The sequence below is a fragment of the Somniosus microcephalus genome, chromosome 3, assembly GCF_052327205.1.
Source record: "Somniosus microcephalus isolate GS21.2 chromosome 3, FLI_Smic_1.0, whole genome shotgun sequence".
NCBI lineage: Eukaryota > Metazoa > Chordata > Chondrichthyes > Squaliformes > Somniosidae > Somniosus > Somniosus microcephalus.
In genome coordinates this window covers 108,659,887-108,683,837 of record NC_140989.1, presented here as the reverse complement: position 1 = coordinate 108,683,837, position 23,951 = coordinate 108,659,887, and the positions used below count along the sequence as shown (strand labels likewise).

The 23,951-nt window shown below is 47.0% G+C and overlaps 1 protein-coding gene across 1 annotated transcript in view; it reads right to left on the bottom strand.

The window, feature by feature from the left end:
* Positions 1-23,951, bottom strand: part of LOC147121256 (uncharacterized) — a 306,514-nt gene that overhangs the window by 187,222 nt on the left and 95,341 nt on the right. The window contains exon 3 of the mRNA XM_085977640.1: positions 2,763-2,810. Within this exon, the coding sequence (XP_085833766.1) occupies positions 2,763-2,810 (48 nt within the window). The remainder of the gene's footprint in view (positions 1-2,762; positions 2,811-23,951) is intronic.

The window sequence follows — 23,951 nt, the reverse complement described above, 5'->3', positions numbered from 1 at the left end:
AGGGTACGATCAGACTCGTCGCCACTGTAAAAGTCTGTGGGTTGTGCAGTAAATAAATACACAGACTTTCGAAGTACAAACAAACAGGTCTTTACTATTCAGAGGTCAGGGCGAATCTGCCCCAGCAATCCTGCCACAACACTTATATACTGGTGTGGTCACTATCGGTATTACAGTATACAGAAGCCAAACAAATAGTGCCACACCTAAAGTAGTTCTCTTAAAGGTGAACGGTTACATTCAATAGTTCCCTTAAAGGTAGACGGGTACATACACTACAGCAGTCACACCCTCCTGTCCCTGACCACTAACCAGACCTGTACCACTACCTAACCTAAGGGGTGTGACTGCCTCCAGGACCAAAGTGTCCAGGTAACTCTCCCCATCCCTGATGCGCCGCAATTTCTGCACCTCAGACCCCAGCTCAAAAACTCTGAGCTGAAGTTCCTCAAGATGCAGGCACTTACTGCAAACATGGTTTTCCGGGATCACAGTGCTCTCCACAAACTCCTACATGCTGCAATTGTGGCACATCACCTGCACTGCGGCACACCACCTGTTTACCCCAAATCTACTTTCCTTAAACAAGACTTCCTGACCTAACAGTTTCCAACGTCTAATGGAAGAACAGGCTTTATCAACTGATATCTTTCTATACTATAGCTAATGGATACCTCTACCTATGTTTATTACCCAAGTCCCTAAAGTTACACTTTAATCACTCATGGCTGATATCTTTAATATCATGTATTTCTTTGCACAAGCACTTTACATATCAGAAGACAAGCTATGCTTTCCTCTCACAACACTTCAAAGCCATTCTGTTTATATTGGAAAGTCTATTGTTCCATGATAAGAAGAAGTTCGACTGTTAATCCTTTAACTCTCCACGTTGTCCAACAGTGGTGAGTTAGAGCTGGGTATCGTCAGCGTACATGTGGTACCTGATGTATTTTCGGTTGATATCACTGAGAAACAGCATATAGATGAGAAATAGGAGGATGCCAAAGATAGATCCTTAGGGGTACTCCAGAAGTAATGTTGCAGCGGCGAGAAGAGAAGCCACTGCAGGAGATTCTCTGGCTATGACTGGACAGATAAGAGTGGAACCAGGTGAGGGCAGTTCCACTCAGACAGACAACGGAGGAGAGGCATTAAAGAATTATGGTGTGGTCAACTGTGTTAAAGGCTGCAGAGAGATCGAAAAGGTTGAGGAGGGGATAGTGCACTACAGTCACAGAGGATGTAATTTGTGACATTGATTAGGCCCTGTGGCAGGGGTGGAAAGCCGATTGTAGAGGTTCAAACATGGAGTTGCAGGAAAGATGAGCATAAATTTGGGAGGCGCCAACACATTCAAGGACTTTGGAAAGGAAAGGGAAATTGGAGATGGGGAGGTAGTTTACAAGGATAGAGGGGAAAAGGTGGATTTTTTGAGGAGGGGTTGATGACAGCAGAGCTGAAAGGGAGCAGGACAGTACCTAAGAAGAGGGAACTGTTTACATTATAAGCTAGCATGGGGGCCAGAAAGCAAAGTTGGATGGTCAGCAATTTTGTGGGAATAGGGTTAAGAGAGCAGAATTGTTCTCACATTAGAACAATAGGAAATGACATTATAGTCTGCTGAATGTTGCACTTTAATCAACTTGCCTGCAAAGAGAAGACATATTTGCTAATGCATGATCCATGCTGCTTCTTTCCTGCAGACACCATGGCCGGAATTTTGCCAGCACTCAGGGGGCGGATTTGGAGGCGGGACATCCGGCAAAATCGCAAAGATTGACAGTGGGCAGGAAACCCGCTATCAACCCGCCTCCAATTGATCTTCCCAAGTGTCGGGTCCCCGGTTTACATATGGACCCGACACCTAGCAGCGGGAAGAGGATTATAGCCACTTAACTGCCTGTTAAAGGTTGTTAACAGGCAGTTAAAAGGTTCTTCTGAAATATTGACACTTCTACTTCGGGCTTCCCAACGTCCGGACACCACGCCAGGTAAGTGTGGTGTGTTGTGAGTCTGCTGTAATGTTTCTGCATTGATGACAGCTGCAGAAGTGGTGTGAAGGATCCAGTGGTGCACTGGTGAGTTTCAGAGGTAAGGAAATGTTGGGAAATTCATTTTGAATTGTATGTCTAGTCCCACCTCATTGGGAGAACCTCTCTCACCAGTGACAGATCGCTTCTGTAACCTCACCTGCAGCTGCCATCTGTTCTAGCCTAAGGAGGGAGTCACTGGAGAGCCTGGGTGCAAGAACTCACCTGTGAACAGTCATTGTCAGTGTTTGCAGCACCTCAATGCTGTCAAACACTGAGAAATAAGCTGTCAAAAAAAAATGTGCATGGTCCCTTTAAGAAAACTGGCAGATGATGCATCATCAAATGATGTCATCTGACCGGATTCTTTTTAATGGCCGGCAAGCCTGCTGGGTGAGCTTAACAAGGCCAATTGATGTAAAATCACGTCCGTGGCTGGATGAAGTTGGGGGCAGGACTGGAACCCGGAAACCAGCTGACCCGCTCCCAAGCCGCATCGATCGATAAAATCGCGGCCTTTGTTCTCATGAAGAATAGCCTCCATTTAAACCTTTGTTACTTTTGCTTTTAAAGTATATCAAACAAAAGGCAAGGATTCTTATTTTCATCATACAGGTACTTCCGAAAAAAATTGTATGTTCAAGCATGGAACCAGAAAGTTTTAATTGCTGTTCATGGTATCATTAATTACGCACATTTATTTTAAAAAGCTTTAAAGATCAGTATTACCTTCAAAACAAAGGTGGTATCTTCTAGCCCGAAGGAGTGGAAGAGAACCTGTCATTTAAAAACAGAAAAAGATACAATCGGTGATTTCAGCACCAATAAATGAGCAGGTCCATGATAGCACATTCTAAAATACATTGCATTCAAAATAACATTACAGTATTTGTGTGTGAAACACCACTTAACAGTCTTTTGATGTTAGCTGCCTCTGAGGAGAATTGTTAAAAAATAGGAGGAGAATGTTAGTGAATCTGATGACATCACTGACTCACAAAATGCCCTTCTGGAGCTACTGGGGTCAAGAGACCGCAGCATAAAACGCTACTGTGGTTAAATTAGCTAACCCTCCTTCTTAACCCACTTCTTCCTCATCCCACAATCTCTTCTGGCTCACAAGCTGCAAATATTGCAAGCACATACTTCTTACTTTCTGCTCTCCCCGCACCACAACCCAACCCTTGTCCCTTCAGTCAGAGGAGGAAGAGGATGAAGACAGTAAAGATGAACAGACACCGTCACTTGATCTTACACTTGCAGCCACCAGCTCAGAGACTGACACTGCGCCTATTTTAGAGGCTAGGACAGAGGAGGGATCTGTGCATGGTGAGACACTGGGCAAATGTGCACAGGAGTCCAGGCCTGGGAAAGGATTGCCCAGGTGGCAAATCGTCAGAGGGTGAGGTCGCACACTAGTTCTGCTGCAGAGGATTCAGATGAGGACCACGGGCCAGACTACAGAAGAAGGCTGAATGGTGCACATAACCAATGCTTGGTGCACTGGAATGGAAGCTCAGTCTGCTGCCATCATAGCTCCAGATACCACTGTTCAAAGTGGCTTCCAGGGCATCATTTGTTTTCCAACTGATCAGCGGTATTGCTGAAGCGCCACCCCGGGAGAGTGGCAGTGGCTTCATGGAGCACGAGCCTGGGATTGATTTGATTTAATTTAATTTAATTTGAATTAATTAAAGGGTAAGTCATGGCAGGACAGCTCGGCCCCGTAGTATGCTCCTCCTGCGCTATGTGGGAAATCAGGGACACTTCCTGTGTCCCTGACGACCATGTGTGTGGGAAGTGTATCCAGCTGCAGCTACTGACAGACCACATTGCGGCGCTGGAGCTGCGAGCGGATACATACTGGAGCATTCGCGATGCTGAGGAAGCCGTGGATAACACGTTTAGGGAGTTGGTCACACCGCAGGTAAAGGCTGCACAGGCAGGAAGAGAATGGGTGACCACCAGGCAGAGTAGTAGGTGCAGGGAGGTAGTGCAGGGGTCCCCTGTGGCTATCCCCCACTCAAACAGATATACCGCTTTGGATATTGGTGAGGGAGATGGCTTATCAGAGGAAGGCAGCAGCAGCCAACTTCCTGGCACCGTGGGTGGTTCTGCTGCACAGGACGGGAGGAAAAAGAGTGGGAGAGCTATAGTAATAGGTGATTCTATTGTAAGGGGAATAGATAGGCGTTTCTGCGGCCGCAAACGAGACTCCAGGATGGTATGTTGCCTCCCTGGTGCAAGGGTCAAGGATGTCTCAGAACGGCAGCAGAACATTTTGGAAGGGGAGGGTGAACAGCCAGTTGTCGTGGTGCATATACATACCAACGGTATAGGTAAAAACCGGGATGAGGTCCTAAAAGCTGAATATAGGGAGTTAGGAGGTAAATTTAAAAATAGGACCTCAAAGGTAGTAATCTCAGGATTGCTACCAGTGCCACGTGCTAGTCAGAGTAGAAATAGAAGGATATTTCAGATGAATACGTGGCTAGAGGAATGGTGCAAGGGGGAGGGATTCAAATTCCTGGGACATTGGAACCGGTTCTGGGGGAGGTGGGACCAGTACAAACCGGACGGTTTGCACCTGGGCAGGACTGGGACCAATGTCCTTAGGGGAGTGTTTGCTAATGCTCTGGGGGAGGGTTTAAACTAAAATGGCAAGGGGTTGGGAACCTGAGCAGAGAGACAGAGGAAAGGGAAACAAGGATAGAAGCAAAAGAATAGGAGAAAAACAAAGGTGGCAGTCAGAGAAATCAAGGGTTTAAATCAAACATGGCCACAGTAAATAATAATTCTAAAAGGTGTAAGAGTGTTAAAAAAACAAGCCTGAAGGCTTTGTGTCTTAATGCGAGGTGCATTCGTAATAAGGTGGATGAATTAGCTGTGCAAATAGAGGTAAACGGATATGATATGATTGGGATTACAGAAACATGGCTCCAGGGTGACCAAGGCTGGGAACTCAACATCCAGGGATATTCAATATTCAGGAAAGATAGGCAAAAAGGAAAAGGAGGTGGGGTAGCATTGCTGGTTAAAGAGGGGATTAACACAATTGAAAGGAAGGATATTAGCTCTGATGATGCGGAATCTGTATGGGTAGAACTGAGAAATACCAAGGGGCAGAAAACGTTAGTGGGAGTGGTATACAGACCTCCAAACAGTAATGCAGAGGTTGGGGATGGCATTAAACGGGAAATTAGAGATGCATGACTTTAATCTACATATAGATTGGGCTAACCAAATTAGTAACAATACTATGGAGGAGGAATTCCTGGAATGTATACGAGATGGTTTCCTGGACCAATATGTCGAGGAACCAACTAGAGGTGAGGCCATCTTAGACTGGGTATTATGTAATGAGAAAGGATTCATCAGCAATCTTGTTGTGCGAGACCACTTGGGTCAGAGCGATCTTAATATGATAGAATTCTTCATTAAGATGGAGAGTGAAGTTGTTGACTCAGAGACTAAGGTCCTGAATTTAAATAAAGGAAACTACGATGGTATGAGGCGCGAGTTGGGTAGAATTGATTGGGGAATGTTACTCAAAGGGTTGACAGTGGATAGGCAATGGCAAACATTCAAAGATCGCATGGATGAACTACAGAATTTATTCATCCCTGTTTGGCATAAAAATAAAACAAAAAAGGTGACTCAACCGTGGCTAACAAGGGAAATTAGGGATAGCATCAGATCCGAGGAGAAGACATATAAATTGGCCAGAAAAAGCAGTAAACCTGAGGATTGGGAGAAAGTTAGGGTTCAGCAAAGGAGGACAAAGGGATTAGTTAAGAGGGGGAAAATAGAGTATGAGAGTAAGCTTGCCGTGAACATAAAAACTGACTGTAAAAGCTTTTATAGATATGAGAAGAGAAAAAGGTTGGTGAAGTCAAGCGTAGGTCCCTTGCAGTCAGAATAAGTGGAATTTATAATGAAGAACAAAGAAATGGCGGACCAATTAAATACATACTTTGGTTCTGTCTTCACAAAGGAGGACACAAATAACCTCCCAGAGATGTCGGGGAACATAGGGTCAAATGAGGGAGGAACGGAAAGAAATCAGTATTTGTAGGGAAATGGTGTTAGGGAAATTGACGGGATTGAAGGCCCAAAAATTCCCAGGGTCTGATAATCTACATCCTAGGGTACTTAAGGAAGTGGCCCTAGAAATAGTAGATGCATTGCTGGTCATCTTCCAAAATTTGATGGACTCTGGAACAGTTCCCATGGATTGGAGGGTAGCTAATGTAACCCCACTATTCAAAAAAGGTGGTAGAGAGAAAACGGGGAATTATAGACCGGTAAGCCTGACATCGGTAGTGGGGAAAATGCTAGAGTCCATTATAAAAGATGTAATAGCAGAGCACTTGGAAAACAGTGACAGGTTCGGACAAAGTCAACATGGATTTACAAAAGGTAAATCGTGCTTGACTAATCTACTGGAATTTTTTGAGGATGTAACTGGTAGAATAGATAAGGGAGAACCAGTGGATGTGGTGTATTTGGACTTTCAGAAGGCTTTCGATAAGGTCCCGCATAAGAGATTAGCGTGTAAGGTTACGGCACATGGGATTGGGGGCAAGGTACTGACTTGGATAAAGAACTGGTTGGCAGACAGGAAGCAAAGAGTTGGAATAAATGGGTCATTTTCTGAGTGGCAGGCAGTGACTAGTGGGGTACCACAGGAATCGGTCCTAGGACCCCAGCTATTAACAATATATATAAATGATCTAGACGAGGGAACTAGATATAATATCTCCAAGTTTGCAGACGACACAAAGCTGGGTGGGCGTGTGTGCTGTGAGGAGGATGCCGAGAAATTCCAGGATGATTTCGACAGGTTGGGTGATTGGGCAGAAGCATGGCAGATGCAGTATAATGTGGTTAAATGCGAGGTTATCAACCTTGGTGGCAAAAACAGGAAGGCAGATTATTATCTGAACGACAACAGATTGGGAGAAGAGGAAGTGCAATGAGACCTGGGTGTCCTTGTGCACCAGTCGCTGAAGGTAAGCATGCAGGTGCAGCAGGCGGTTAAGAAGGCAAATGGTATGTTGGCCTTCGTAGCGAGAGGGTTCGAGTACAAGAACAAGGATGTCTTGCTGCAGTTGTACAGGGCCTTGGGGAGACCACACCTTGAGTATTGTGTGCAGTTTTGGTCACCTTATCTGAGGAAGGATGTTCTTGCCATGGAGGGAGTGCAACGAAGATTCACCAGACTGATACCTGGGATGGCAGGAATGACGTATGAGGAGAGATTGGGCCGATTTGGCTTATACTCGCTGGAGTTTAGAAGAATGAGAGGGGATCTCATTAATTAATTAAAGGGGTAAGTCATGCCAGGAGAGCCCAGCCCCGTGTTATGCTCCTTTTGCTCTATGTGGGAATTCAGGGACGCTGCCAGTGTCCCTGACGACCACGTGTGCCAGAAATGCATCCAGCTGCAGCTACTAACGGGCTGTATTGAGGCGCTGGAGCCACGGATGGATGGGTTGTGGAGCATTCACGATGCTGAGAGGGTCGTGGATTACACGTTTGATGAGTTGGTCACGCCACAGGGTAGGGCTGCACAGGCAGAAGGGAAATGGGTGACCACCAGGCAGAGCAATAGAAGCAGGCAGGTAGTGCAGGGGACCCCTGTGGCCATCCCCCTTTCAAACAGGTATACCAATTTGGATACTGTTGAGGGGGATGACTCACCAGTGGAAGGCAGCAGCAGCCAACTTCCTGGCACCAGGGGTGCTTCTGCTGCTCAGGAAGGGAGGAAAAAAAGTGGGGGAGTAATAGTGGTAGGGGATTCTATCGTAAGGGGAACAGATAGGCGTTTCTGTGGCCGTAGACGTGACTCCAGGATGGTTTGTTGCCTCCCTGGTGCCAGGGTCAAGGATGTCACTGTGCGGCTACAGGGCATTCTGAAGGGGGAGGGTGAACAGGCAGAGGTCGTGGTTCACATTGGGACCAACGACATAGGTAGGAAGAGGGATGAGGTCCTGCAGCAAGAATTTAGGGAGCTAGGTAGCAGATTAAAGAGTAGGACCTCAAAGGTTGTAATCTCTGGATTACTCCCGGTGCCACGTGCTAGTCAGTATAGGAATAGGAGGATAGAGCAGATGAATGCGTGTCTAAAGTGTTGGTGCAGGAGGGAGGGCTTTAGTTTCCTGGATCACTGGGCCTTCTTCTGGGGAAGGTGGGACTTGAACAAGTCGGATGGGTTGCACCTGAACCAGAGCGGGACAAATATCCTTGCGGGGAGGTCTGCTAGCACTGTTCGGGGGGGTTTAAACTAAAATGGCAGGGGGTTGGGAACCTGAGCAGGGAGACAGAGGAAAGGAAAACAGGGATAAAAGCAAAAGATAGGAAGGAGAAAAACAAAAGTGGCAGTCACAGAAATCAAGGGTTTAAATCAAACGTGGCCACAGTAAATAATAATTTGAATAGGTCTAAGTGCATTAAAAAAACATGCCTGAAGGCTGTGTGTCTTAATGCGAGGAGCATTTGTAATAAGGTGGATGAATTGGCTGTGCAAACAGAGGTAAACGAATATGATTTGGTTGGGATTACGGAAACGTGGCTCAAGGATGGCCAAGACTGGGAACTCAACATCCAGGGGTATTCGATATTCAGGAAAGATAGGCAAAAAGGAAAGGGAGGTGGGGTAGCATTACTGGCTAAAGAAGGGATTAATACAATTGTAATGAAGGATATTAGCTCTGATGATTTGGAATCTGTATGGGTAGAATTGAGAAATACTAAGGGGCAGAAAACATTAGTGGGAGTGGTATATAGACCTCCAAACAGTAAGGCGGAGGTTGGGGATGGCATTAAAAGGGAAATTAAAGAAGCGTGCAATAAGGGCACGGCAGTCATCATGGGTGACTTTAATCTACATATAGATTGGGCCAACCAAATTAGTAACAATACTGTGGAGGAGGAATTCCTGGAGTGTTTGCAGGATGGATTCCTGGACCAATATGTTGAGGAACCAACCAGAGATCAGGCCATCTTAGACTGGGTATTATGTAACAAGAAAGGATTAATTAGCAATCTTGTTGTACGAGGCCCCTTGTGTCAGAGCGATCATAATATGATCGAATTCTTCATTAAGATAGAGAATGAAGTAGTTGACTCAGAGACAAGGGTCCTCAATTTAAATAAAGGAAACTACGATGGTCTGAGGAGCAAGTTGGGTAGGATTGATTGGGGAATGGCACTCAAAGGGTTGACGGTGGATAGGCAATGGCAAACATTCAAAGACTGAATGGATGAGCTACAGAAATTGTTCATCCCAGTTTGGCATAAAAATAAAACAAAAAAGGTGACTCAACCATGGCTAACAAGGGAAATTAGGGATAGCATAAGATCCAAGGAGAGGACATATAAATTGGCTAGAAAAAGCAATAATCCTGAGGATTGGGAGCAGTTTAGGAGTCAACAAAGGAGGACAAAGGGATTAATTAAGAAAGGGAAAATAGAATATGAGAGTAAGCTAGCAGAGAACATAAAGACTGATTGTAAAAGCTTTTATAGATATGTGAAGAGAAAAAGATTGGTGGTCAAGCGTAGTTCCCTTACAGTCAGAATCAGGGGAATTTATAATGGGAAACAAGGAAATGGCAGACCAACTAAATACATACTTTGGTTCTGTCTTCACAAAGGAGGACACAAATAACCTCCCAGAGATGCCGGGGAACATAGGGTCTGATGAAAGGGAGGAACTGAAAGAAATCAGTGTTTGTAGGGAAATGGTGTTAGGAAAGTTGATGGGACTGAAGGCCAATAAATCCCCAGGGCCTGATGGTCTACATCCCAGGGTACTTAAGGAAGTGGCCCTAGAGATAGTAACTGCATTGCTGGTCATCTTCCAGACCTCAATAGACTCTGGAACGGTACCCATGGATTGGAGGGTAGCTAATGTTACCCCACTATTCAAAAAAGGTGGTAGAGAAAAAGCGGGGAATTATAGACCGGTAAGCCTGACATCGGTAGTGGGGAAAATGCTAGAGTCTATTATAAAAGATGTAATAGCAGAGCACTTGGAAAGCAGTGACAGGATCGGACAAAGTCAACATGGATTTACAAAGGTAAATCATGCTTGACTAATCTACTGGAATTTTTTGAGGATGTAACTGGTAAAATAGATAAGGGAGAACCAGTGGATGTGGTGTATTTGGACTTTCAGAAGGCTTTCGGTAAGGTCCCACATAAGAGATTAGCGTGCAAAATTAAGGCACATGGGATTGGGGGCAAGGTATTGACTTGGATAGAGAACTGGTTGGCGGACAGAAAGCAAAGAGTGGGAATAAACGGCTCGTTTTCCGAGTGGCAGGCAGTGACTAGTGGGGTACCGCAAGGATCGATCCTAGGACCCCAGCTGTTCACAATATATATTAATGATCTGGACGAGGGAATTGGATGTAGTATCTCCAAATTTGCAGACGACACATAGCTGGGTGGGAGGGTAAGCTGTGAGGAGGATGTCGTGAAACTCCAGTACGATTTCGACAGGTTGGGTGATTGGGCAGAAACATGGCAAATGCACTATAATGTGGATAAATGTGAGGTTATCCACTTTGTTGGCAAAAACAGGAAGGCAGATTATTATTTGAATGGCAATAGATTGGGAGAAGGGGAAGTGCAAAGAGACCTGGGTGTTATTGTGCACCAGTCGCTGAAGGTAAGCATGCAGGTGCAGCAGGCGGTTAAGAAGGCAAATGGTATGTTGGCCTTCGTAGCAAGAGGGTTCGAGTACAGGAACAAGGATGTCTTGCTACAGTTGTACAGGGCCTTGGTGAGACCGCACCTTGAGTATTGTGTGCAGTTTTGGTCACCTTACCTGAGGAAGGACGTTCTTGCCATGGAGGGAGTGCAGCGAAGATTCACCAGGCTGATACCTGGGATGGCAGGAATGACGTATGAGGAGAGATTGTGTCGATTGGGCTTATGCTCACTGGAGTTTAGAAGATTGAGAGGGGATCTCATCGAAACCTATAAAATTCTGTCAGGTCTGGACAGATTAGAGGCAGGAAGGATGTTTCGGATGGCCGGGGAGTCCAGAACCAGGGGTCATAGTCTAAGGATAAGGGGTAAGCCATTTAGGACTGAAATGAGGAGGAATTTCTTCACCCAGAGAGTGGTGAACCTGTGGAATTCTCTGCCACAGAGGGCGGTGGAGGCCAGTTCATTAAATATATTCAAGAAAGATTTGGATATATTTCTTGAGGCTAAAGGGATCAAGGGATATGGGGAAAAGGCAGGGACAGGGTACTGAATTTGGTTGATCAGCCATGATCTCATTGCATGGTGGAGCAGGCTCGAAGGGCCGAAAGGCCTACTCCCGCTCCTATCTTCTATGTTTCTATGTTTCTATAAAATTCTAACAGGACTGGACAGACTGGATGCAGGATGTTCCCGATGGCCGGGGAGTCCAGAACCAGGGGTCACAGTCTAAGGATAAGGGGTAAGCCATTTAGGACTGAGATGAGGAGGAATTTCTTCACCCAGAGAGTGGTGAACCTGTGGAATTCTCTACCACAGAAGGCAGTGGAGGCCAATTCATTAAATATATTTAAGAAGGAGTTGGATATATTTCTTAAGGCTAAAGGGATCAAGGGATATGGGGAGAAGGCAGGGACAGGGTACTGAATTTGGATGATCAGCCATGATCTCATTGAATGGCGGATCAGGCTCAAGGGGCCGAATGGCCTACTCCTGCTCCTATCTTCTATGTTTCTATGAACCTGCTGTCCTTTCTTATGACAGCATTCCAGGCTCCGACCCCTGCCACTCCGCCAGTGCCCTTTCTGTTCCCTGTCAGCCAGCCAGCCAGCCCAGACTGCTGCAGCCAAGGCCGAGATGGTGCAGTCTGAAGCCAGGCCTTCTAGGCCTAGAGCTACTCGAGATCACCCTCCAAGGCTATCTGCAGTCTCCTCAAATGAAGGTCAGCAGCCATGCTGCAGCCACTGGGGAAGCACCTCGTAGGAGCACTAGGAGAGTCGAAGGCACACGAAAGACAGGCACTAAGGGAATGCACAAAGATGATCAGTTTATTTTTGTATGCATTATGTAATCACTGAATTCAGAAAATTGGAATAGAATGCGCATTTTCTGGTGGTTTTAATTTTTTGTGTTATTGGAAAGAGGACACCGTGATGGTCAGTGATAGAGGAAAGGTAAGGGGTGTGCGACTGTTGGTGAATCGGGAGGTGTGGTTGAGGTTACTCGTATCGCTCATTAATTATTAAATCACGTAGAGCATGGGCAGAAAGGGGCTATCTACATTGTAGCCTCCCTTCCTCTTCCTGTTCATCCACTTACTGTTGCACGTCCTCCTCTTCCACTTTCTCCACTTCCTCCTCCTCGCCTGATAGGTAGTGGCAAGGACTGTTCCGTCATAATGGCCAGGTTGTGTAGCATGCAGCATAGTGCCACATAGCTTGATACCTGTTCAGCTAAGTACTGCAGGGCTCCTCCAGAATGGTCCAAGCAGCGGAAGCGTTGCTCGAGGATGCCGATGGTATGCTCTATAATGTTCCTTGTGGCTCTCATTGTAGGCCTGCGGTACACGTGCGGCCTGGAGTCATGAGCCATGTCATAAGTGGATAACCCTTGTCGCCCAGTAGCCAGTCTTTGACTTGCTGTGGTTGGTCAAATACAGGTGGCACGGAGAACTGCTGCAGGTGAAGGAATTGTGACTACTGCCAGGATAAGGGGCATTCACCTGCTTGATGCGCTACCTGTGGTCGCACACCAGCTACACATTGAGGGACTGGAATCCCTTTCGGTTCAGTAAAATGGCATGAGGCGCACGCAAAGCAATTCGTGCAAACCCTCAAGCTCGCTCCACCTGCTTGTCTCTGGAAACAGCAAATGAGATTAAACTGTGTCTCTGTGTATATAGAGGCTCAGCTATGCCCCTTATGTAGCAGTGCACTGCAAAATGCGAGATGTTGCTTATATCTCCAGCAGCAGGAGCCAGGGGCGTAAAAGTTAATAGTCACGGTCACCTTGACAGCTATCCTTGCCCTGCTTTGAAGTTGCAGGTGTGGCTACAGCAGTTGACAGATTTCAGTCACAACCTCTCTTGTGAAACCTAGCATTGGTCCTCAGTGAAGTTGAGGTAAGAGAATTGCTCCCTAAAGATCCTTGGTGGATATGGCCTCTGACTGAAGTCCTTCTCCCCCTCCTCCTCCCTCTTCTAGCAACTTGTCCTGCTTTGCTTGGCCCCTCTTCATTCTCCCAGTCATGCTCAATTCCCAGAGGAAGACCTACCAGGCCACCCATTTCTGGAAACAACTTGTTTCACCACAAGCTTTTAAATGAACAGAAACGTACACCAGCACCAGCCAGACCACTCCCTGTAGACTATTGAAACTTTAGGCAAGTATAGGAAAGCTAAAAAAACATGTACAATGGCACCAGCAGCCAGAAAAAATAATCCAGTAACTAACCTGCAAGTATTTCATGATCCCTTTAAATAGCACTTGTGGGGGGTCCTTCATTCCATTAATGTCGTGTTCAGCTGTGCGAGGTTAAGACAGGTTAAGACAGGGTGTTGGCTGGAGTGTAGAGTTTGAAAATGGCAGCGCTGCCATCAAATCATCATTGCACATTGATTGACGCCATAATCTGCCTGCTGTGCATGCTGCCAGCAGTCGTTAGGTGCGCCCACAAACCCCTTTATCAAGATGGCGTCCTGCGCAATTCCCGTCAGAGCATCTCGGACCCTATTTTCTAGCATTTTTCTAAACTATTCTCCCTCCTCTCCTGAAGTCACCAAATTGTGTTGAGATACGATTCCACAGGTGCTAACACCTCATCGTTATCTCACTCAAGTATTCATGCTTCCTGTTTGACTCTACACAGTGAATATCAGTAGGCTATTCAGCAGTGGAAAGCACCACAGCCGAACTTGAAATCGTTCCCACCCAACTTTACTTAAAAGGTTGGAAGCGCTCAAAGTAGAAAAGTCATCCTAGGTTGCTGAGGGAAGTAGGGGTGGAAAGTGCAGAGGCTCTGAACACAATCTTCCTTTGACTGGAGATTTGCAAATGTTATATCTCTGTTCAAAAAAGGGATAAACCTGGCAACTAGACTAGTCAGCCTAATATCATGGTGGTGGTGGGGAAACTTTTAGAGACACTAATTCAGGACAAAATTAATTCTCACTTGGATAAATATGGGTCAATAAATGAAAGCCAGCACAGATTTGTTAAAGGCAACTCGTGTTTGACTAACTTGATCAAGTTCTTTGATGAAGTAATGGAGAGGGTTGATAAGGGCAGTGCAGCTGATGTTGTGTATATGATCTTTCAAAAGGCGTTTGATAAAGTACCACATAATAGACTTGTTAGCAAAATTGAAGCCCATGGGATTAAAGAGGCAGTGGCTACATGGATATGAAATTGGCTAAGGGACAGAAAGCAGAGAGTAGTGGTGAGCGATTGTTTTTCAGACTGGAGGGAAGTATGCAGCAGTGTGTCACAGGGGTTGGTATTAGGACCATTGCTCTTTTTGATATAGATTAAAGACCTGGACTTGGGTATACAGGGCATAGTTTCAAAGTTTGCAGATTACACGAAGCTTGGAAATGTAGCAAACAGCGAGGAGGGCAGTAACAGACTTCAAGAGGACATAGATAGAATGGTGAAATGGGCAGACACATGGCAGATGATATTTAATGCAGAGAAGTATGAATGATATATTTTCATAGGAAGAATGAGGAGACGCAATATAAACTAATTGGTACAATTTTAAAAGGAATGCAGGAAAAAAGAGACCTGGGGGTGTACATACACTAGTCTTCGAAGGTGGCAGGACAAGTTGAGAAGGCAGTTAAAAAGGCATACAGGATCCTGGGCTTTATAAATAGAGGCATATGATTTTCTGCCGTCGGAGGAGGTGGGTTTGGAGGCAGGAAAGGCAGGAAAATCAGATTCAAAGAGGTCAGGTTTAGAACCTGTCTCCATCCCGCCTCCATGGAATTTTGCCGGTGCCGGTTTTGGAGGTCGGGAAACGGTCCCACCTCCAGCTGGCTATAGCGATACTTGTGATCATTAAATGCTCGTTAAGGGCCTCTCTAAGCCCATTTTGAGAGGCCCTTGTGATTTTTCGACGATTTTGGCGTGCTCCACGCACCTCCTGAACCACGCCAGGTAAACCTGGCGGGTTGACTCGTGGGTGGCCTCCTCTCAGCTGCAGGTCTAACGAGACATTGTTTATTGCAGCAAGGATTACTTGCAGGTGCCAAACCTTGGCTTTAAAAGGTCTCTGAGCACTTTTAGAAGGCCTTCCGAAGTCGGAGGTGCTGCAGCTTGAAGCAATCAACTGTGGGACCTCCTTGGAAGACCCTCTCCCCACTTGCAATCAGCGCTTCCCCAAAGGAGACATCTGCAAGCAGCATGGGAACCATTCGTTTTCTTTCTGCAAGGAACTCAGATGAGGATGAGGACCATCCAGGGCAGCAGCAGAACCAGGCAGCTCAGGAGCAACACCAGCAAGAGCCCCAACCTCCTGCTCAGCCACCTGATGCTGCACAGGGCAGAAGGCACCAGCGCATCAAGGCACCTTGCCGCAGGAGATACCCCCGACAGAGGGTTTACAAAGGATGAGCTACCTCAACATGAGTGAGCAGCAGTGCCAAAGGAGGCTGAGACTTTCGCGAGAGGTTTCCCGAGAGATCTGCGGCCTGCTGCAGCAAGACCTAGTGCCCAGAGGAACGGGTGGACACCCCTTACCAGTGGCTGTCAAAGTCACCACCGCACTCAACTTCTTTGTCTCAGGCTCCTTCCAGGGATCAGCAGCAGATATCAGCGGCATCTCCCAGTCGGCCGCCCACAGTTGCATCACGCAGGTTACCGATGCCCTTTTTGCTAAGGCCCACAATTACATCCAGTTCACAAGGGATCAAGCAAGTATAACCACCTGTTCAGTTGGATTTGCAAATATGGCAGGCATGCCAATGCTGCAGGGCATCATAGACTGTACATATGTGGCCCATAGGGCACCCCATCACAACCCAGCTATCTTTGTCAACCGAAAGGGCTTCCACTCCCTCAACATTCAGCTGGTGTGTAACCACAAGAGGAGTTCGTGCATGTTTGAGCCAAGTTCTGTGGAAGTTGCCATGACTTATTCATCCTGCGCCACTCTAGTGTTCCTCCGCTTTTCAATCCACCAAACCAACTTAACGGATGGCTCCATGATGACAAAGGCTACCCCCTGAAGAAGTGGCTAATGACGCCGATCAGGAGGCCAGCTAACAAGGCTGAAGAGCGCTACAACGCCAGCCACACTTCGACCAGGACCATCATAGAGCAAACCATTGGGTTGTTGAAGATGCGCTTCCGTTGCCTTGACTGATCAGGTGGAGCCCTGCAGTATACACCATACAGGGTTATCAGAATGGTCGTGGTCTGCTGTACACTGCACAACATCGCACAGCGTCGTGGCTTGCAGCTTCCTGATGAGCAAGCGGCTCAGTTCCAGCCCTCTTCAGATGAGGATGAGGAGGAGGAGGAAGATCTGGAGGAGGAGGAGCAGGAGGAGGAGGAGCAGGAGCAGGGGAAGGTCAGAGCACCGGTGTATCGACCAGCGGCAGCAGCAGCCCGTGAACACATGGCTGCCCGGGATGCAAGGTATGAACTTATCCTGGCCAGATTTGCATAGGTTGCCCAAGTTAGCACTTGTCCTTGGCTCCATCCTAGGACATCATTGACAATGGACATGATTCTCTGGCCTCCTTTCACTCAGGCCACCAACCAGACAATGCAAGTGTGGCGGATGCCGCAATGTGGAGCAGCCTAAGGTGAAAGAACAGATGCTATAACACCAATATTTTGCCTTCAAATCATTTTAATGCTTTCCAACAGGGATGGCATTTCATCAATACACATAAACATTCTCCCAATCTGAAGCTTATATCCCTTGCCAGCTGTACCCACAGAGGTTTCTTTGGCCTCTTCCTCCCAGATGAGTGGAAGAGCACCTCCCTGCTAGCTGTCATCACCTCAAACAACTTTTGCAGTGCCTCATCCAAGAGCCTCGGGAAGGCCCTTGCCTTGGAATCGGACATAATGGTTTCTCAAAATATGTTGCAGGTGGTGCAGGATAAACAAAAATCCTGTGGAATGAGCCAAAGGAGCAAGAAGCCATAAAATCAGCATGGAAAAGTGCTGTCAACAGAAGCGGGTTTCAGTCCCTAAATACTAATTGACCAAGGGCATCCCACACCTCTGAAATCAAGTGGCCAATCATGGGAAAACCCACCCAAACCGAAACCCACCTCCATCTCGCCTCCAGTGAGAAAATTACCCCTCATAGAATCCAAATGCCAGGAAGTTATGCTAAACCTTTATAAAACACTGGTTAAGCTTCAGCTGGAGTATTGTAGCCAATTCTGGGCCCCACTCTTTTGGAAGGATGTCAAGGCCTTAGACAGGGTACAGAAGAGATTGACTAGAATAGTGCCAGGGATGAACGACTTCAGTCATGTGGAGAGACTAGAGAAACTGGAGTTATTCTCCTTAGAGCAGAGAAGGTTAAGGGGAGTAAAAACAGAAAATGCTGGAACTACTCAGCAGGTCAGGCAGCATCTGTGGAGAGAGAGAAACAGAGTTAACATTTCAGGTCGATGACCTTTCGTCAAAACTGGAAAAAGTTAGAGATGTAACAGATTTTAAGCAAGTGCAGGGGCAGGGAAAGGGGGGAGGGGAGGAAAGAACAAAAGGTAAGGTCTGTGATGGGGTGGAAGGCAGGAGTGATTAAATGTCACGGTATGATAGTATAAAACAAAAGGAGATGGTAATGGGACAAGTAAAGAAACAAAAAGTTAAGGGGAGATTTGATAGAGGTGTTCAAAATCATAAAGCATTTTGATAGAGTAAATAAGGAGAAACTGTTTCCAGTGGTAGAGGGGTCGTTAACCAATGGACACAGATTTAAGGTAATTGGCAATAGAACCAGAGACAACATGAAGGAAAAAAATGTTTACACAGCGAGTTGTTGTGATCTGGAATGCACTGCCTGAAAGGGTGGTGGAAGCAGATTCAATAATAACTTTTAAAAGGGAATTGGATAAATACTTGAAGGAGAAAAATTTTGCAGGGCTAAGGGGAAAGAGCGGGGGAGTAGGACTAATTGGATAGCTCTTTCAAAGAGCCAGCACAGGCATGATGGGTAAAATGGCTATGATTCTAACATACACATGTGCCCACTTTTCAGCAGCAATCCCACGAGATAACTCTATGAAACAGTAAATCTAGCTTTCCGGCACAGGAGAACTAAGACCAATTACATGACCCCAACAGTTACCTTAGCTGAAATTAGTTAACCCAGCGCAGACCAGGAATTAACCTGGAACATACTGCTCGCAGTCTGGTCCTTTACCCATTCGGCCAGCGGAAGAGCAGATAGTGGGCTAAAAATTGGGTAGCCCCCTAAAACGGGAGTGGGGATCGCAATGTGCAATTAACCCGCACCCGTTTAAAGTAATGCAGGCAGCACACAAACTTGGTGCTGCCTACTAATTATGATAGTGGCTTGAACCCCAGCACTAAATGAGCTGCTGAGTGGCTGCATGCTCAGCGGGGGCACAAGTTTGTGCGAGGCTAGCAGCAATTAAAGCTAGTCTGTCAATCGGAAAGCCAGCCTACACCCCTTAAAGGGGAGGTGCATTCTGGCTGCAGCAACTACTGGAAGTCATTGTAGAGGAGTGTGTGACCTACAGGAAGAGTGAAGATGGCACAACATGGCAGAGAGACAGCTCCCAGATTTTCTCAAGGCCCTGGTGCAGGAGGTGGAGAGTTGGAGAGATGTCCTGTATCCACACGGGGCCAGGAGGCCCTCCAGACAGATGCTGAGAAGGGAATGAGAGCAGGTAGCCCTCGCTGTCAATGCAAGCAGAGTAGCCCCGAGGACCTGGATGCACTGCAGGAAGAAGTTTAATGACCTCACACGAGTGGTCAAGGTCAGTGAATTCATCTTCAAATGCCATATCCCACAAACTGCACCATTAGCCTCACACACTACTCAATGCACCACATCCCCATTACTCACCTACCAACAATCCCTATCAATCATGACTCATACCTCACATTCATATGCTCCATCTCACCTCACATACTTACTAGTGCTGCAAGCCTCACAACCACATCTCACAGCTTGCACACACTGCCAGCTATTCAACCATGACAGCCACATCAGCCAAACACAGTCAACCACACTCACTGACACACAATTGTAGGCACCGCCAGTTAACCAAAGGGGGGCAGGCGCGCCTCCATATCCAGTCCCCTGTGACTGAGGCCGGGGTCAGCAGCAGCACTGAAAACATTGAACATAACGGCATGCTCATACCTAATCCCCTGCTCACATCCCACTTCCCCCTCATCCCACAATCTCTTCTGACTTGCAAGCTGCAGAAGGTATAAGCATGCACCTCTTGCTTTCCCACCACCCACCCCCCCAAGAAATCCATCCTGGTCAGGCAGTAATGCAAGAGGAAGAGGGACAGGAGAGTGATGATGAAGACTAAACTCAATCTGACAGTCACAGCCACTAGCTCAGATACTGGCACTGCATATATTTTAGCGGGTAGCTTAGAAGCAGGATCTGCATGTGCCGAGGCACCAGGCACAAGTGGGCTGCAGCCAGGGCAGGGCAAAAGGGTAGCAGAAATGCCAGTTCCCCGGAGGGTGAGGTCGCACACAGGTTCTCAGATGAGGACTTTGATGAGACAGCCTACAGAACAAAGCTGATGGTTATGCACAATGAAATGCTTGGTGCATTGGCAGGCCTGCCAGAAAGCCTGAATGCAATGTCAAGAAGCATGAAGGAGTCCACCTCCAATCTTGCACCGGGCTTTGCACAGAGCATGGAGCCCATTCTTTCCAGCGTGGAAGGGGTGGGAAGACCCATTTGCGCACTTGTGGACCCAACCATCATGCAGTGTCTGATGGCCAATGTCTCAGCTTCCATTGCAGCACAAGCAGAAGCCACGTAACGTCCGAGTGTTGCAAGCTCTCCTGCAAGGCCATCTGCAGTCTCCCCCACTGAAAGTCAGCAGCCGTCCACAAGCCATGCTGCAGCAACTGGGGTAGCACTGCGTAGGAGCACTAGGACAGGCAAAGGCCCACGGAAGACAGGTACTAAGGGAATGCACAATTGTGATTAGTTGACTTTTAAATGAAATATTGTAATGATCTGATTCATAAAATTGGAATAGAATGTTTGTTTTGTGGTGGCTTTCATTGTAGCATTGTGGCCAAGGGGATGCTGTGATGGTCAGCAACAGAGGGAAGATAAGGTGTGGGACTGTTGTTGAATGTGGAGTTGGGGTTGCGTTCACTGGTACCGCAGTTGGATGAGTCGATCATGGATAGCCTGGGCAGAAAGGGCTGTCTGGGTTGCCTCCTCCCTTCCACTTTCTCCTCTTCCACTTCCTCCACCTTCTCCTCTTCCACTTCCACCTCCTCTTCCTCCTCCTCCTCCTCCTCCTCAATGATGATGGCAAGGTTGTGGAGCATGCAGCAGACCACAACGAATCTTGAGGTACGTTCTGGTAAGTACTGCAGGGCCTCTCCAGAGCGGTCCAGGCAGCAGAAGTGTTGTTTAAGGACGCCAATGGGCTGCTCTATCAGATTCCATGTGACAGCATGGCTTTCGTTATATGCATGCTGCCCATGTGTGGTTGTTGCGGAGCAGAGTCATGAGCCAGGTGGTCAGCAGATAGTCCTTGTCGCCCAGTAGCCACACTCTAGTTTGCTGCGGTGGCTGATGGTGCTACCTCAGAATGAAGGCATCATGGCTGCTGCCAGAATACCGAGCATTGGCTTGCATGATGCGCTGAATATGGTTGCACACCAGCTGGACATTGAGGGAGTGGAATCCCTTCCGGTTGTGGTACATCTCCAAATTGAGAAGCGGCGCCAGCAAAGCGACGTGTGTGCAGTCAATGGCACCATGCACCATGGGGAAGCTTGCTATCCTGGTGAAGCCATGTGCACACTCCTGATAAGAATGAAATGTATTCAGCTCTCCTTGCATACAGAGCCTCACTCACCTCCCTTATACAGGAGTGGACAGCGAACTGGAAGGTGTTACAGATGTTGCCTGCTCCAGCCTGGAAGGAACCGACGTGAATCGTTCAAGGCCACAGTCACCTTACAGCCACTGGCAGTGCCGTCCTCGCCCTGGACTGAGGCGGCAGGTCTGCAGATTTCAGTGAGCACCTCCTTAGTAAAACGGAGACGTCGCATGCACTGTTCCTCACTGAGGTTGAGGTAGGACAATTGTTCCCTGAAGTCCCTGGATGGATATGGCCTCCTGCTGAGAGCCCTTCTCCCCCTCCTCCTCCTCCCTCTTCCAGCAACTTGTCCTGCTCTGTGTTGCCTCTGCTCATTCTCCCTGTCATGCTGCAGGCCAAGGGGGATACAAGCTACTGCACCCATGTCTGGGAGCAACTGGTCTGAGCAGACCCCTTGCAAGTCAGTACCAATTCCTTGAGCATGTGCCACACCACTCCTTGTAGACTTGAGTGGAGCGAGAGTTTGGTAAGTGGGAGAAAAGTCATTTAAGTGTATTTAGTGAATTTAAGTCAGGGGAAAAGTTAATTATTTAAAGTAAGTTTAATTTTTTAGAGTAAGTAAAGCTGTTGGGGAGTTTAAACCGGAAGTAGATTCCGGGTATAAAAAGGGGCGGGCCTAGTGTGGCAGCGCGAGTGCGGTGGCGTTGAGTGGAGCGAGAGTTTGGTAAGTGGGAGAAAAGTCATTTAAGTGTATTTAGTGAATTTAAGTCAGGGGAAAAGATAATTATTTAAAGTAAGTTTAATTTTTTAGAGTAAGTAAAGCTGTTGGGGAGTTTAAACCAGAAGTAGAATCCGGGTATAAAAAGGGGCGGGCCTAGTGCGGCAGCGTTGAGTGGAGCGAGAGTTTGGTAAGTGGGAGAGTTCAGGCAAGTGGGAGGTGAGGGGGTGTTTTTGCTCTGTTTTGTTCCCTACTCCCAGGCTTAGACAGCACTGCGGAAGCGGAGCAGCGAGACGAAACAACCTAACAGGCACCACAGACAGCATTCAAAAGGGAGGTTGGTGATCAGCTAGTTGGTAGGTTCTCTTCCTTCTCTTTTATACCTTTAAGTTGGTAAGTCCTATTAAATAGTGGTGTGATATTATCATCTATATCCGGGCAGAGGGTCTTCATAACTAATAATAAGAAATTTAATTAATTACATAGAATGGAGCAGGTGATGTGTTACTGTTGCAAAATGTGGGAGCCGATGGACCCCATTGAGGCTCACGGTGATTACCGTTGTGACAAGTGTTTGCTGCGAGAGGAACTCCGGCTCCGTATTGAGGTGCTTGAGACCGAGCTTCAGACACTGCTACACATCAGGGAGGGGGAGAAGTACCTGGACTCTATGTTTCAGGAGGTAGTCACACCTATGAAATTAATTAATTCAAATGTAGTCCGTGGTCAGGGACAGGACGCTGTGACTATGAGTGAGGCAGGTACGGGGATCCAGGAGGTAATGTTGAAGGAGCCGCAGCCCTTGCTCTTGCCAAACAGGTTCAAGGTTCTTACTCCCTGTGAGGGCGGGAGCGGGGACTGCAGGGAGGATGAGCAACCTGGCCACAGCACCGTGGAACAGGGGGCCATTCAAGTGGGTGGAGTAAAAAGAAATGTTGTAGTGGTAGGGGATAGTATCATTAGGGGGATAGATAGGGTTCTCTGCAGTCGAGAGCGGGAGTCCCAAAGGCTGTGTTGCCTGCCCGGTGCCAGGGTTAAGGACATCTCTTCTGGGCTGGAAAGAAACTTGGAGTGGGAGGGGGAGGATCCAGTTGTCGTGCTCCATGTTGGTACAAACAATGTAGATAGGACAAGGAAGAAGGTTCTGTTAAAGGAGTATGAACAGCTAGGGGTCAAATAAAAAAACAGAACCTCAAGGGTAATAATCACTGGGTTATTACCTGAGCCACGAGCGAATTTGGCTAGGATAAATAAAATTAGAGAGTTAAATGCGTGGCTCAAAGACTGGTGTGGGAAAAATGGGTTTTGCTTCTTGGGACACTGGGACAGGAGGGAGCTGTTCCATTGGGACGGACTTCACTTGGCCAGTGCTGGGACTAGAATCCTGGTGAATCATATAACTAGGGCTGTAGAGAGAGCTTTAAACTAATTAGTCGGGGGGAGGTTTCTAGAGAGCAAATAATAAAAATGACAACGGAGAAGGTCACAGACATAGGTAGCAGTGGGGGAATTAAAAACCAGAACGTGTCAGGAAGGGACAGAAGGTATGGAGTAAAAGGTACAGTAGTAAAAGGGGAAAAAGCAGGAACTAAGTGTCACAAAACATATTTGAAAGTTCTTTATCTGAATGCACGTAGCATTTGAAACAAAATGGACGAGTTAATGCCACAAATAACTACACATGGGTATGATCTTGTGGCCATTACGGAAACATGGCTGCAGGGTGACCATGACTGGGAATTAAACATACCAGGTTATTTAACAATCAGGAAGGACAGGCAGGAAGGAAGGGGAGGTGGGGTGGCTATGTTAATAAAGGAAGGAATCACTGTAATACAGAGAAATGATATTGGGTCAAAGGATCAGGATAGTGAAACAGTTTGGGTGGAGATAAGGAATAATAAGGGGAAAAAAACACTAGTGGGCGTAGTCTATAGGCCTCCGAACAGTTGCAACTCTGTTGGACGGAGTATTAATCAGGAAATAGTTGAGGCTTGTAATAAGGGAACAGCTATAATTATGCGGGATTTTAACTATCATATTAACTGGACAAATCAAATTGGGCAGGGCAGTCTTGAGGATGAGTTCATTGAGTGTATTAGGGATGGGTTTCTTGAGCAGTATGTAACTGAATCGACCAGGGGGCAAGCAACCTTAGATTTGGTCCTGTGTAATG